Consider the following 16306-nt stretch of genomic DNA (forward strand, 5'->3'; position numbering starts at 1 on the left):
AAATAATTCGTTGCGAACATTTAAATTTAGAAGAAAAATCTGCTATAATAAGGCTTTGTAAAGAATATAACGATATTTTCCATCATGAAAACAAAAAGTTAACGTTCACCAATAAAATCAAACATTGTATAAGAACAACGGATGAATTGCCTGTATACACTAAATCATATAGATACCCCTTTATCCATAAAGAGGAAGTTCAACGGCAAATTAATAAAATGTTAGACGACGGCATCATTAGACATAGCCAAAGCCCTTGGAGCAGCCCCATTTGGGTAGTCTCGAAGAAACCTGACGCCAGCGGCAAGCAGAAATGGAGGATTGTCTGTGACTTTCGTAAGGTAAATGAGAAAACGATAGACGACCGCTATCCATTGCCTAATATAAATGATATACTCGATAAATTGGGACGGTGTAATTATTTTTCAACTATCGATCTTTCATCTGGTTTTCATCAGATCGAAATGGATCCGGAATCAATTGAAAAAACAGCTTTTAGTGTCGAGAATGGTCATTTTGAGTTTGTTAGAATGCCTTTCGGATTGAAAAATGCCCCCGCGACATTTCAGCGCGTCATGGATAATGTTTTGCGTGATGTACAGGGAAAGGTTTGTCTAGTATACATGGACGATATCATAGTATTTTCGTCATCCCTAGAAGAACACATCAAACATCTTAAACTTGTTTTCCAAAAACTGCGACAAGCTAGACTAAAAATTCAACTAGATAAAACGGAATTCCTACGAACCGAAGTAGAATTTTTGGGTCACATAATAACAAAAAACGGAATTAAACCGAATCCCAAGAAAATTATTGCAATCCAGAAATTTCCTGTACCGAAAACAGCAAAAGACATAAAATCTTTTCTAGGCCTTCTAGGATACTATAGAAGATTTATTAACGGATTTGCAAAACTCACCAAGCCATTCACAAATTGCCTAAAGAAAGGAGCGACCATCAAACACACGCCAGAATTTCTAGAAGCATTCGATCTTTGTAAAAATATCTTGTGCAATGATCCAATACTACAATATCCAGATTTCGAAAAACCTTTTATATTGACAACGGACGCCTCTAATGTTTCTATAGGAGCCGTTCTCAGCCAAGGAAAAATTGGTAGTGATCTTCCCATAGCCTTTGCCTCTAGGACATTGAACTCGGCTGAAAGCAATTACTCAACCATAGAGAAAGAATTACTAGCAATCGTGTGGTCAACAAAATATTTCCGACCATATTTATTTGGCCGAAAATTTGTGATAGTTACCGATCACAAACCTCTACAATACCTGTTTAATATGAAAGAACCAAATTCCAGATTGCTAAGATGGCGACTAAAACTGGAAGAGTTTGATTACATAGTTCATTATAGGAAGGGCAAACTGAACACTAACGCTGATGCCCTATCACGCATCGAACTAAATATGATAGATAAAGAGTCACTTTTCGGAAATCCTGGAGATATTAATGAAGATATCGATAAATACATACATGAAGAAGATCAAAATATAAGCCTTGAACAATTGGAACAAATTGAAGACGTGTTTAACCCTCTAGAAAATGTAAACACTCCAAAAATTAATATCATCTCGGACATTCAACTTAAACCGCCAAATATTCCTAATACTGGTGAGACAGTACACTCAGCAGCAGAAGATCCAATATTAAATATACCAATTACCGAAAATATTTTAAATACTTACTCTAATCAAATAATATTTAACCAAAAAACAAACGGTCGTTATCACGTAATTAGGAGTTACCCATTCCAAAATAAATCTAGATTTTCTGTTTATTTAAGTCAAAACTATCAAAATGAAATAATTAAATTCTTTTTAGATTATTTGGATCCAACAAAAATGTACTGCCTTTATGTACAAAACACCGAAATAGATTTAAATCGAGAACTATCTGTTTTGTTACCAAATACATTTAAAAACCGTGCTTACAAATTGGTAATATCGAAAACTCTTTTAACTGACGTCACTGACAGGACAAAACAAAAAGACCTAATTGCATATCATCATGAAAAAACCTGTCATCGAGGAATTAATGAAAGCCTAATAGCATTAAAAAGGCTCTATTATTGGCCAAATATGAAAACTGATTTAACTGAATATATTAATAATTGTGACACGTGCCAACAAACAAAATATGATCGACATCCACCAAAATTAAAGTTTATGTTGACACCGACCCCTTCTGAACCATTAGAATCCATCCATATGGATACTTTTCAAATATGTAACGTAAAATTTCTTACAATTATAGACGTATTTTCACGGTACGCCCAAGCTTATCCGTTAGAACCCGCTTGCACAGCAATTGCTATCTTAGACGGTTTAGCGACCTTTATAAGTCATCACGGCCTACCTCAACAAATAACGTGTGATAATGGTACGGAATTTAAAACGTCTTTGCTTTTAGATTTCTGTAAATTGCATAAAATTGCAATTCATTTTACAACTCCCGGCAATTCTAATAGTAATAGTCCAATAGAGAGATTTCACTCTACTCTTGTTGAATTATATAGGGTACTAAAATTAAAAGAACCTAAAGAAGCCCCTAAAAATTTAATAAAATACGCCATTATAGGTTATAATTCATCAATGCATAGCGTAACAAAACAAAAACCTTTTGACGTTATTAATGGAAAAGTAAACGGTTTAGATCCCTTTGATTTAACGGATGAAATCATTGTAAATAATTATATCACAGATAGACGTGAAAGACTAAAAACTATCTATCAACAAATTTACGAAACATCGTTAGAAACAAAAATACGTTTAAATGAAAAACAAAACGAAAAACGAGAAAATCCACCTGAAATGAAACAAAATACAAAGGTTTACGTTACTGACAAAACAGCAAAACGTAGTAAGGACAAACCCCGAAGAAAACCTGTTATTATAGATCAAGATATTGGGAATAAAATTATTACAAAAAATAAAAAAATAATTCATAAATCTCAGATCCAAAAACCTAAAGCTTTTTCTTCTTCGCAGGTTAATGAACCGGACAACGCTGTTCCTTCTTGCAGCTACGCTGTTATTAGTGATAGCGAATAATGATATTGAAGTTATCCCAATTAAAACACCACTTCTCCCCTTCCGCTTAGGAAATGCTCGAATAATTCAACATCAACATACATTTTTGCATTTTGTAGAAACATCTCAACTTTTTAATCAATTACGTAATTTAGAATACGCTTACGCTGTAATCTCAAAATCATTAAACTATACAAATAAACATAATTATCAGAATGTACACTATATTAATGGAAATAATTTACTTAATAATGTTCGATATTTAATTACTCAAGTAAAATTTAAACTTGGTAACATAAAACCTAATAACCGTACAAAAAGAGGTTTAATAAATGTTGTAGGTAAATTATCGAAATGGCTTTTTGGCACTCTCGATTCAGAGGATGGACAAAAATACGATAAAATTATCACAGAACTTGTGCGTAGTAAACATTCATCTGACATCCAACTAAAAAAGCAAACCTCGTTGATTCAACAGCTGATTGACAACTATAATGATACTATAACACTTCTACAGAAAAATCAAGAAGCTATTAAAAAACATATAGACATTTTTGAATATAATTCAAATAAAACTATTACTGACATAACTACTTTCATTAAAGCTCAAAATACACTAATGCAAATTATTCTAAATTGCCAAAGTTTTATAACTTTTTTGGATAATTTAGAAAATGCCATTACATTTGCGAAATTAAACACATTACATCCTGTAGTAATATCGGCGGCTGAATTAGAACAAATAATTTTTAAATTGACTGTTCTCTATGGTGATAATCAAATTCTAATTTTTGAAAATCAAAATAATTATTATCAGTTAGCAAACTTACAAGTTAAATTTACAAAAGATAAAATAATTTTTGCCGTCCATATTCCGATTTTTCTTAAAGATATTTTTGAAATATTCCACCTGTTCCCAGTACCTGTGAATCACTCCTTAATTATACCTAATTCACCCTACCTAATATTGGGCACTGACATGCAACAATATCAAGAATCAATCTGCCCAATCATTGAAGACACCTACGTTTGCGAAAATCAACTTACCCAGCCCATCGGTGATTGTGTGACAACCCTCATTAAATATGCCGAAAACAAAAATTGCCACGTAGTCAATGTAAATGTTTCAACGCATATAATACGACCAATCACTAGTAGATTTGTTTTGATAATACCATCGGAACAGAAACTTAAATTACAAATGAATTGTCAAAACAAAGAAATAGCTTTTATTGAAGAAGCCTGCCTAATCAATGTTCCATATAATTGTGGTATAAGTACCCAAAATACCGAGCTTTGGAATAAAGAAGAAATTTTTAAAGCAAACCCATTCTCACTGCCACCCATTAAAATTGAAAATATGGAACATCACGATGTGAAGTACCAGCCACTCCAACTACAATCGATTGATCTCAATACGATCAAAAAACTACGAGAAGCTGCGAAATCATCGATCCCCGACATTGGTTATGAAATTCATCCAGTCACTTGGAGTCTCGCCACTTCAACAGGAATGATGTTTATTTTAATCTTGTTAATAGTTATAGCATGGAAAATCTACAAGAGCCATTTGCTGCAAGATTCCAAGAAAACCAAGAACGACCAGTCTTCCGAAAACAACCCTTCGTCCCTGTTGTTTTCCACTTCGGAGGGAGGAATTATGTGATAGAAAATGCTGATGAAATGCTAGCTTCAGTATATCCGGTATCTGCGACGCGACGCTTGCATAAAAACTTTATATATATAACAACTCTGTGCTTTGCGTCCAGTTCTCCTTGTAACGGGTTAAATAAAACCTCGTAGTTCTATTTGTAAAAATAAAAAAGTGTTTTTTAAAAACGAGATCCTTCGTTTGAAAACCTTAACTAACACGTTCGGTAAACTTTTTAAGTCACTCGTTTTTTGAACACTAACTCCGCTCGTGCAAATAAACCCGTGAGTCAAATGCCGTTTACCGAACTTGTTGCATAATATACTATTACCGCACTTGTTGCTTAATATACTAATTTTCTACTCCCGTCTGTAAAATACTTAATTACATACTGGTCTAGAGTGCGGGAAGCGTCACTTTATCACGTTAGTTTCGTTTCTCGATGATTTTCAAAATTGTACCTATGATGTACTGATGAATCATTAAATTTAACAAGGTAGCTTACTTCGTAATTCCTAAAAATATTTTTTTTATTCTCTACACTGACCACGAGAATATGTCACATATCTGTGAATAAACTGATGTTTTAGGCACACATTTTGACGTTTGTCATATATGACAGATGAGATGATTTTTGTACTCCCATCGGTAAAATACCTAATTTTACACCGGTCTAGCGTGCGAAAAGCGTCACGCGAGTTTCTTGCATTTTGGATATTTTCGATACATTACCGCACGGGTTTGGGAGCAATCGGATGTTTTCGGAGAATTTACCCCACGGCTTGAATTTTGACGTTTGTCAATTCTGACGTTCATATCAGTAAATGTATTCGTGTTGTTTTACAAAAATATACCCAAAAAGTAATGGTCATAGAAAAAGTATTGTATGCAACATGTTTGGTAAACTTTTTAAGTCACTCGTGAGGTGGTTAGGCCTTCCAATGCACCTATTCGGAAAAGTAGCATTTAACCATTCCGTAAGAAATCTTGGACTTGACAGACTGACAAAATGATTAAATATGTGGACATTGACAAACGAAAGTATTAAAGTAATCTGACCTGGCACTCTCTAACGCTGTATTCACACGCAACCTTGCCATAATTATTATTATCATTTGTCTTAAATTACATTGTAATTAAAAATGCATTTATTTATTTTTTGTCTTGCAAAAACTAACTAATTAAAAGTGGTATGCGAATAGAAAGGGAAAAGACCTTTAAAAAGAGGTATAGCATGACCCCTCTTCCCATTTAAAAAAATACTTAAAATGGATCCCTGCTGTCATTAATGCCAAAAATTAGATATTTTAATTAAATACTTGCTTGCCACATTTCACCGTGCTATATAAAACGGTACAAAAAATAAACAATAAGTAAATAATCATATACGCCAGCACTGTTATAAAAATATTTAAAGGAAATCATTCTATATAATCATTTGAAGGAAAGTTAGAATAAAATAAAAAAATTAATTTTAATTGTTGTTATGTCATATGTTTACTTAATTACAAAATCTACTTAAGATTCGTTGTTTAAATATTTTGACTAACCTGGTGTGTGATATTTGCAAATCTGATATTAGTGAAAACAAGATTTGAATTTTTTCCAGCAATGTTTTAAACCGTTTACTTAAAAAATGTTCGACTCTCCTACCAGCATTGGACTGCTGTTGATTATAGAGGATATTTTATTTTATTTATTAGTTCAACTTACAGGCAGTTCCGTGACAAGTTGCAAATAACCTAGCAAACTAACCTAAGAACTAACTTTGAAAAACTAAGTACTACTACTTCCAATATGCCCAGAAAGTCGCTTTTTCCGAAAAAAAAAAGGAGGCCCGTTAGTTAAAATAAATCTACATCATTGGTAACATTATCGAATGACTTTTGTAATAATGTTGGAAACAATGCTTTTGAACTACTACAGTTTATTTTGGTATTGATTGCAAGATGTAGCAATTGTCATGACTGGGTGTTTCAACTGGTAATTCGCTCTAGGTGTATTTTTTACCGTAAACAACTCAAATATGCCGAACTCAATGTTGCATTGTCAAAGGTTTGGTTATTTAATGATTAAAAAAAAATACAGTAACTGAGTTGTAACCCTTCTGCGTTTGTTCACATAAGTACCAGCTTATTTTTTGAAAATATAGTTGGCAAATAATTTTTTAAAACATATGTATATATTTAGTATAAAAAGGAGACCCAATTATGCTATTGTATTCAAGCGTCAGCTGTACTAGGCTATAATTAAGAATTTTAAACATTTTAGTTAGGAATTTGAGATTTCTGCATGCCAGCCTTACTATTTTTAAAATATGCTCATTGATTAACTTCACATCAAGTTAAATGCAAACTGATTTAATAGCAACTTTGTTCAATTTATATATAAAGAAAAGTGACTTTTTTATATAAGTAAAAGACTATCTATCTAACAAATTATTTTTGACCACTTTAATATGTTCTTCTTGCTTCTTGCTTCAACATGCTTTGTTGTGTCATTTATGAAGAGTAGAAATAGTATTGCCTAGTGTTGATCCCTGTGGCACCCCAGATGTAACAAGACATGGATCGGAATTATTATTATATACGTAAGAGTGCAATAAAAGGCACCAGTCCTTAGATAAGGAGCACTGGGTTTTAATATAAGAGTCAAATCCTGTCAAAAGCATTTTCAAAATCTGTTAGATAGTATCCACCTGCTCCTCAGATGCTATGACATTTATAACAAATTCTGTAATATCTATGAAATTTCGGATACGTCAAATTTTTGAGGCAAGCCCACTTGACAATTATGATTACTAGTCTGTAAATAAACAGATTTAAAATGATCAGCGAAGGTCTGAGCAAAACTCACGACAAAATACTTGATTATTAAATATTTGATTAGGAATACCTTAGTGGATTCTTTTGTGGATTGTATGTAATTCCAAAACTGTTGTGAGTTTGGTTGAATGCATTCTTCACAATCCGACAAATATATTTTATATCGAGATTTAACATGTTTTTGAATTCTTAATCTTAAGAATTTATACTCCAAACACCAACGTAACCTGGTTTTTTACATAATTTTAAATATCAAACCTTATATTTTATATCATAAACTATTTCTTGTGTAAATCACTCTGGAAATTTTAGTTTTTTAATTTGTTTTTTGGAAACATATTTATCAAAGATTTTAAAAACATCTTGATAAAATAAATTCATCGCACTGTTTACATCCAAAGCTGCTCCAATATCTTCCAGTCTCAATTTTGAATGGATTAAAAATTTCCAGTAGTAGAACATGACTCCAAATCATGGAGCATATAGAGTGACGCATCTAGTACATCTCACCCATAATGGGATGTATACATGTTTCCACGGCACAATCCACCCGTGCAATTATTAAATCTTAAATTTTATTGTTTACATTTTTTGCTGCATTAAACTGCAATAAATTACAAAGAATTAACATACTTTCCTCTATTCTTGAATGAGTATCTAGTATGTTAAGTTCACCAATAATTAAAAATTCTTGATTGGAGTCGATAAGATTGTTTTCCAAGACGAAGAAGGTTTTTTTTATTTCAGTACATGTATTCTACATTACGTTAGTCGCTTAGGATAAACAATATAAAATTATTTGTATTAGTTTCAGCAGTTCTCGTCGCAATTTTCGTTTTATAATTTTCTGTGTTTTAAGCGAAATGGATTGGAAAAGAGAAAAGTCTCTTCTGTTAATAGACCTTTATAAAATCTGCTATAGGCGCAACTGAAGAACGTAAAATTGATTTATTACTTTATAGTAGTAGTAGTAGTAGTTTTTTATAGCAGTAGTTTTTGATTAAAAAGAGAGGAAAGTCTGAAGGCAAGGGGACATCTACTTTAATTTTCATTTAAAGTACCAACACTTGGATGATCAAATACAACAAAGCAATTTTAGGAATCCCTTGAAGGAAGCATGTATAAGAGAAGAAAGGAGATCGAAAGAACATATGCTACAGACTTGCGACAAGTTAAAGAAAGAAATAAAAATATTTGCAAAAATGAATTCTGTACCACCGAAACATTACACTTCATATAGGTATTAATATATTTCAATTATGTTAATGTAATTTTAGGTATTCAGAAGGCACTTTAGTAGTCTCCGCGTGCGTACGGTTAGTTTCATAAAAAAAAAAACCATTAGGGTTCTGGAAGCACTTTTTTTGTCAAATTAAAAAAATTACCAGCGTTGTCACAAACACATTAAATAAAAAAAAGCAAGCCTAAAATGACTCTACAAACAGGAAGTTAAAGCAAAAACTCTGCCCAAGTTAGAAGATGGTTGGTCTTTGTCAGCGGTAGCTCAACATTTGAATGTAAGTAGAACAACCGTTTTCTCAAGTAATAAAAGCTCAAGAAGGTCAAGCGCTACTTCGAATAATCGAGGGTCGGAATGTCTGGACAGTAAAAATCACAATTTGTCGCAGTCTCCAGTGCCAGACTACGGGAAAAAACGCCACACTCACTCCTCAACAGAAACAAGCATGATTTATTTTCGCAAGACAGTAGTTCTGGGGTAGAATCCTTTTTTGCAGATTTGTTGGACAAACTTATGCCGAAGTATTGCAGAACGTTATGGTACCTAGTGTGGAACAGCTTTCCCGTAGTAAAAATGTCAACATTGGAATCTTACCATGATCAGTTCTGACATCAACCCAATCGAAAACATAGAGGTGATAATGGTGAAACGGCTGTATCGAAGAAATTTTATGCTTCAAAACATGGAGACGCTGTCGTATGGTATTCAGGAAGGATGGGAAGAATTGTCGCTTAAAGAAAACTTCACAACTTGTTTCGTGGCCATGACCCGAAGACTTCAAGGTGTGATTGATGCGGGTGGATATTGCACAAAATATTCAATATCTTCCAAGCGGTCCTTCTAGTCCTGTTTATGTTATAATGTTGGGCTGCTGATAGGGATCAACCATCTTCCATATTTGTTACAATTCTTGCATTTACCTAAACTTGATTATTTTTTAGTTGATTATTTAAAATTAAAAAATTATCTTTCTATTTTTAATATAAATAAAAGTTGTGTGTTTAATTTGTTTTTTTATGATGAAGCTTACAAGAAAAATATGAAAACTCAAATCTATATATAATATAAGCATAATATATATTTTTTGCAGATATCTTCATAAATTTACCAAAGAGGATATTTCTTATTGCCTACAATAATTTCGTTTTCAAACACTCACGCAAGAGTTTTTATTAATAAAAATAGATTTATTAATACATTTATTAATGCATTTATTTATTTATTTATTAATCCTTTTTTTTAATACACTTTTCTTGTGATTATGAAGTGCCTCGCGCAATGGAAATGCAATAGAAATACGCTCTTTGACTGAAACATTTGACGAAGCAGTTAAACTGACCCAATCGATATCCCCAAGGAAAAACACTCAAGTTTTAATTTTTATTATTGAAAATGTTTGTTATAAGTTCTTTATAATTTTTTTTGCAGATGCGATCAAGAACACCAAATATATCTGTAGAACTTGAAGATATGACAAGAGCTCTGGGAGCAGTTGAGTGGCATAAATATTGGCATCTGTATCAAGAAATCCAAGTTTGTGAGACAGTGGTTGGTGATATTACCGAAATTGTCAGACCTACTATTCATCAACTATAGGCGTCAAGTATTGCAGGAAATATCAATTAGTTTATATTTTTTCGGTAGCTAGCCTCTACTTCTGTATAACTTACTAGACGCCGCCATTAATCTTAAATACTAATGAAGTAATATGTACCACAAAATGCCAATAGGTATTTGACATTTCTGAACATTATACATTGGTAAATTTATTTCATGTTTATTAAATAAATGACTGGTAACTCGTAGTAAGGTGCATAAAGGTAGAGGTTACCTTTGTCATAAAAATAGAAAATGTTATTCTTACAGAATTTACTTCGACATGCCAAGGTTCTGGGAATTTTACGTCAAATACCAAGAAATTGGGATGGAAGAAAATTATTGCGGAAATATTATACATTTGAACAGTTTTTCACCAGGAAAGAACAATTTACAATTTACAACAGTTACAATTAACTGTTATTTTCTGTTACACCAATTCCCAATGGTGGGAAGGGCAAACAAATCACAGAGTAAATGAGTCAGGTCCATAATGCTGTGAATTTTAAAGTATTTTTGTATAACAATAAGTACATTTTCATGTGATTCTTATATGGCTACAAGAAAGAAAATAGACTAGGGGTGTTGCTCCTGAAACGTCTCTTAAATAAATAATACATACTTTGTTTAAAAGACGTAAAATTTGCCAATGTTGTCATTCATCAAATTTAGATTAATTTAATTTAGCAAAGGTCAACTTTTACCATAGCAGGTGGCTGTAATAAATAAGGGCCGATAATAAAAAATATTCAAAAAAGCTTTAAATTTTGATGTGTGTCAATTCTGACAGTCATATCAGTGAACGTATTCGTGTAGGTTTTGCGAAAATGTCCCCAAAAACTAACGGTCGTGGAAAAAGTATAGTATGCAACACATTCGGTAAACTCACTAGTTTGTTAAACACTCGCTCCTCTGCGCTCCGCTCGCGTCAAATATACTCGTGAATCAAATGCTGTTTACCACACAATTAATTAGCTATCATAATTTTGCAGTTTCTAAAGCCCACAAATTCAAGTCTGTGGTGGGAGTAGGACTAAAAAGGTGCTATCGCTATTATTACTGCTAATGATCATTTTCAACAATCAAAAAATGTCAAATTAAAAAAATCACAATTTAAAATCTAATAAAGTTAATTAATATCAATCAAATTTGTTCTCTTTTTAACGCTTTAGCAATTCAGGTAACTTACGGAAAGAACCTATTTATTTAAATTGCATGCTGGATGAAATTTGTAATTAAAAACGCAGTGCTTGTTTTACCATCCTTTATAAAATAGATTAGGCAAATTAAAAAACGTCTATAAATATATCACGAAGTTTTGTAAATATTTTCAGAGTGATCCGTTTATTATGGAATCCCACTTTATCAAAAAACATAACATTTTATTAAAATATTGCATTTCACTATTTACGAAGTGTTTGTATTTTCGCTAACAACTAGCAAGTAAAAGGTGATGGTACATCGGGATATTGGAAACTGTAAGAGATACAGCGTCTCTTAAATGGAAGAAAAGTAGAGTATATATATGCCAAAAAATAATCTAACTTTGTTTTATTTTAAATCGATACCCTTAAAGGGTGAAAAAGAAAATGTTCATTTTTGAAACAACAAAAACAACAAAAATAAGAATTTAAGATAGTAGGCTTTGATATCGTTGCGTTCAATTTTCATCAAGTTGGCCATGCCAACGTATTCCAGGTGAATGGTGTGAAGTTAATAAATTTTGAACGTTAATAAGAATAAGTTATATGTTGTTATGAGATATGTTTACGTATTTTATTCTCTGCTGTAGAAACGAAGCAAGAGCCGAAGATATTTCCTTGATGCTCTACTTCTGAGACAATGTTTATATAACAAGTACCTTTTATTTTAAACATGGAGTCATTACCTTAAGTTTTTCGCATTTGTTTTGCCTGTTTGTACACGCTACAGACGATTAAAATGAAATAAAATTGTTTAGCTGAATTCTGATTACTCAAATCCTATGTCTTCATTTCAAGACTCGCTGTGCCTGCATTTACGGCTCAATAAAACAACTCCTATGTGAAAATTTAGCGGCTGCGCACAATGGAATTATCATCACAAACTTTCAATGATTAAAACAGTAATGGCGTCACCGGTCACCCAATATCGTTTAAGATTTTATCGAATTCGATAATGATTTGTAACAGTATTTCGCGTAGTGGTTAACCCCTCAAAATTTACCTACATTTTTTTCTTATAACAATTAGGGAAGCTAATGACAGACAATTTTTAAACTTTTGAAAGTTGATTCGGATCTGACATTTGATTCTCTATAATTTAGATCTCCTAAATTTAAATCTGATAAGCATTTCCCTTTATGAGTTAAGGGATTTTGTCAACATTAAAAGAGTTAATAATTGAAAATCTCTGTTGATTTAAACATTTTTTTATTAGTACAAGAACAAAAACCGAATTTGAAAATCCAAATTAAATAACAAAGTCTCAAACAAAAGTTGAGTCCATTTATTTCTAGAAGATCCCTCCTTCTTGTATATTTAATCCATGGTCGGATTGTCCCTTTTTAATGACCAGCACTAATCTGCCATCATTGCAATGTTCCATAAACCTTGATATCGGCTATCTATTTCTTTTATATGTTGGTAGTCCAGATGTGAGTGTAAAAAGTGTAGTTTTATACTCATATTGCATCCCATTTCCCTAAATTTCTTTAACATGTTTTCTACAATGTTTTTGTAATATAGTTATTTGTTGTTTTCTACAAAACCTTTTATAACATCAGTAAATAAAGTCTTGATCTTCCACAAAAATTCCTTTCTTTAATTTTGTATCTGAGTGAGTGGGAAATTTTCCACTTAAGTATTTCAAACATATTCAGTCTTTAATTAAAGCTTTTTCGTTCTGCTTTGGCAGCACTAATTTAATATGCAAAGAAGGTACAGGAGTACTTCGTACAGCAGTTAGGACTGCTCACTTCGTAGAAATCCCACAATTTTTAAGTCACCACAAATCATCGAACCATAGTGTTTGTATTTGATTTTCTTAAGCAGTAGTATTGACGTAGCAATTTTTCATTTGCTCAGAATTAGCAACGGATACAGAATCAAGAACATCTTTGTCGTGCAAAAGAACAACCTTAAGGCTTATCTTGGGCGAGTCAATTAAAAAGCAAAGTTTCAAAATAGCCTATAAATTCAATCTCGCGCGATATATATTTATTTTTAGTTGAATGTAATACTTCAAATAAAAGGGATTGCTTAAGAAAAAGAATTTTAAAGAAATCCGAAGAATTCCAGTGGAATTCCCAACGAATTCCAGTGGAATTCCGTGGGATTCTAGTTGAATTCCGTAGAAATCACAGAAATTCTTCATAAAATTATACGGAGTAGTTAAAGATTTTTTTATTTGTGTATTGTGTTTAATGCTAACTACCGTAACTTTGTTCCTTATCCAGTTTAACATAATAATTAATGACTTTAAATACTTAAAACAGAACGGAATGCTTAAAAATAATTTCAAAGCAATTCCGAAGAATTTCAAATAGAATTCCCAAAGTGTTCCAATAGAATTTCGTGAAATGCCGTGGGAATCTAGTGAAATTCTATTGAAATTCGAAAAATTATATTGTAATTGTACTAACTCATTTTGTAGTAGCTGAATTCCGTGGAAATCTGAGAAATTCTTCATAAAATTATACGGAGTACTTAAAGATTTTTTGCTTTTTGTATTGTGTTTAATGCTAACTACAATAATTTTGTTCCTTATCCAGTTTAACATAATAATTAATGAGTTTAAACACTTAAAACAGAACGGAATGCTTAAAAATAATTTCAAAGCAATTCCGAATACTTTCAATGGAATTCCCAACGTGTTCCAGTAGAATTTCGTGGAATGCCGTGGGAATCTAGTGAAATTCTGTTGAAATCCGAAAAATTATTTTGTAATTGTACTAACTCATTTTGTAGTAGTTGAATTCCATGGAAATCTGAGAAATTCTTCATAAAATTATACGGAGTACTTAAAGATTTTTTTTCTTTGTGTAATGTGTATTTTCGATTAACTACAGGGTTTTTCTATTATAGACAAAAATCTAAATGACGGTGAAAATTGTTCTTTTTGCAATTAAATTATTAGCCGCAAACCAAAATTTGTCATTTGTATTTACTGTTTTCTTGTATCACACACGCTGCTCGAGATATTTGAAAAAAACCATGTGAAAATCGCGCTCAATTTAGACGTGATGACGTTTCAAATAAATATTATTCTCGAAAACCATTTGCTGTATTGAAAAACTTCATCTACCAGGATGTTATATGTTATATGATATATATATATATATATATATATATATATATATATATATATATATATATATATATATATATATATATATATATATATATATATATACATTTGTTCCTTATCCAGTTTAACATAGTAATTAATGAGTTTAAATACTTAAAACAGAACGGAATGCTTAAAAATAATTTGAAAGCAATTCCAAAGAGTTTCAATCTTGGTGGGAATCTAGTGAAATTCTGTTGAAATCCGAAAAATTAGTAATTGTACTAACTCATTTTGATTGATTTTGTTTGTTTATGTATTGTGTTTAATTCTAACTACCATATATCTGTTCCTTAATAGTTTAGTATAATAATTAATGGGTTTAAATACTTAAAGTAGAACGGGATATTTAAAAAAATATATTAAAAAAATTTCGAAAAATTCCAGTGGAATTCCGTGGAAATCCTAGAAATTATACGTAAAATTATACGGACTACCCTGTACAGCATTTCCTATTTATGCACTATTTTGTAATTGTACTAAATCATTTTGAATGGTAGATACGTAAGCAAACATTGATTTTGTTTGTTTATGTATTGTAATCGTAACTACTATATTTTTGTTCCTTATTAGTTTAATACAATATTTAATGCGTAAAACTTAAAATAGCCCGGAATGCTCAAAAAATGATTTTAAAGCAATTCCGAAAAATTCCAGCGGAATTTCCAACGAATTTCTGTCGAAATCCATGGAATTCCGTGCGATTTTAGTAAAATTCCTTGGAAATGGATTTAATTATTTATGCACTAGTTTGTAAGTGTAGGTACCTAAACAAACAATGATTTTGTTTATTTATTTATTGCGTTTAATGGTAACTCTCGTTGTTTGCGTTAGTTTAATATAATATTTAATTCCTTGAAATTCCAGTGGAATTACGTGGAATTATATTTAAAGGAAAAATTACGGTGTGCATCCTTAGCGTGGTTTATCCCTCAATTATTTATACTCAATTATTAAATCGCGAACAAAATCTGATAGCGTGAACGTCAAAATCGAAGCCATTGACAGTTGTCTTTTAAATAAGTATTGCCTAATGAAACATCAGATTAACATCTACAAACGCAGTTAAAGTTATTTTGAATATTCTTTCCGTTCTCTGCAAATAACAATTTTTTTTAAATCCTGTTTTGTTATTAGAATGAAAGTAAGGTCAAATTATTTGAACGTACCAGCTTTATATTTGGCTTTTACCATTTTAAATTCTTAGCCAGAACTTATCGATTATAGTTGCAATAAATTTCCAGTTAACTATATTCATTAGTTAATTAGTTAAGATAATTAATTTAACTCAAGCTATACATACCTACAAGAAAACTCTCCCACGGCGGAAAATAGTAGCTGTAAAGATCAATTAGTTGCCAAGTTCCGCGCCAGCAGGCTATTACCAAAGGAGAAACGATAAACGAAGATATGAATATATCCAAAGTGCTCAAAATCACTTTTTTCTTCTTCTTCGTCTGTCGCTCGTGTTTAAATGTACCTGAACGTTTCGCGCCGATTTTACTTGATTCGCAGTCCATCGTTTCAAATGGAATATTATTTTCAGTATTCATTCGAGCGGTCTCATTTCTTTAAACATGATAATGATATCAGATAATATCCGAGACACTTGTACACCGATGAC

At 31.6% G+C, this 16306-nt stretch overlaps 1 protein-coding gene across 2 annotated transcripts in view; it reads right to left on the reverse strand.

The window, feature by feature from the left end:
- The window catches only part of LOC132703474 (uncharacterized), a 33090-nt gene extending 16784 nt beyond the window's left edge, over positions 1 to 16306 (reverse strand). For both annotated transcript variants that reach the window (XM_060672747.1, XM_060672746.1), the window contains exon 1: positions 15986 to 16306. In XM_060672747.1, coding sequence (XP_060528730.1) covers positions 15986 to 16235 — 250 coding nt within the window. In that variant the 5' untranslated portion in view covers positions 16236 to 16306. The remainder of the gene's footprint in view (positions 1 to 15985) is intronic.

Source organism: Cylas formicarius, unplaced genomic scaffold, assembly GCF_029955315.1.
Source record: "Cylas formicarius isolate icCylForm1 unplaced genomic scaffold, icCylForm1.1 PGA_scaffold_6__28_contigs__length_40554024, whole genome shotgun sequence".
NCBI lineage: Eukaryota > Metazoa > Arthropoda > Insecta > Coleoptera > Brentidae > Cylas > Cylas formicarius.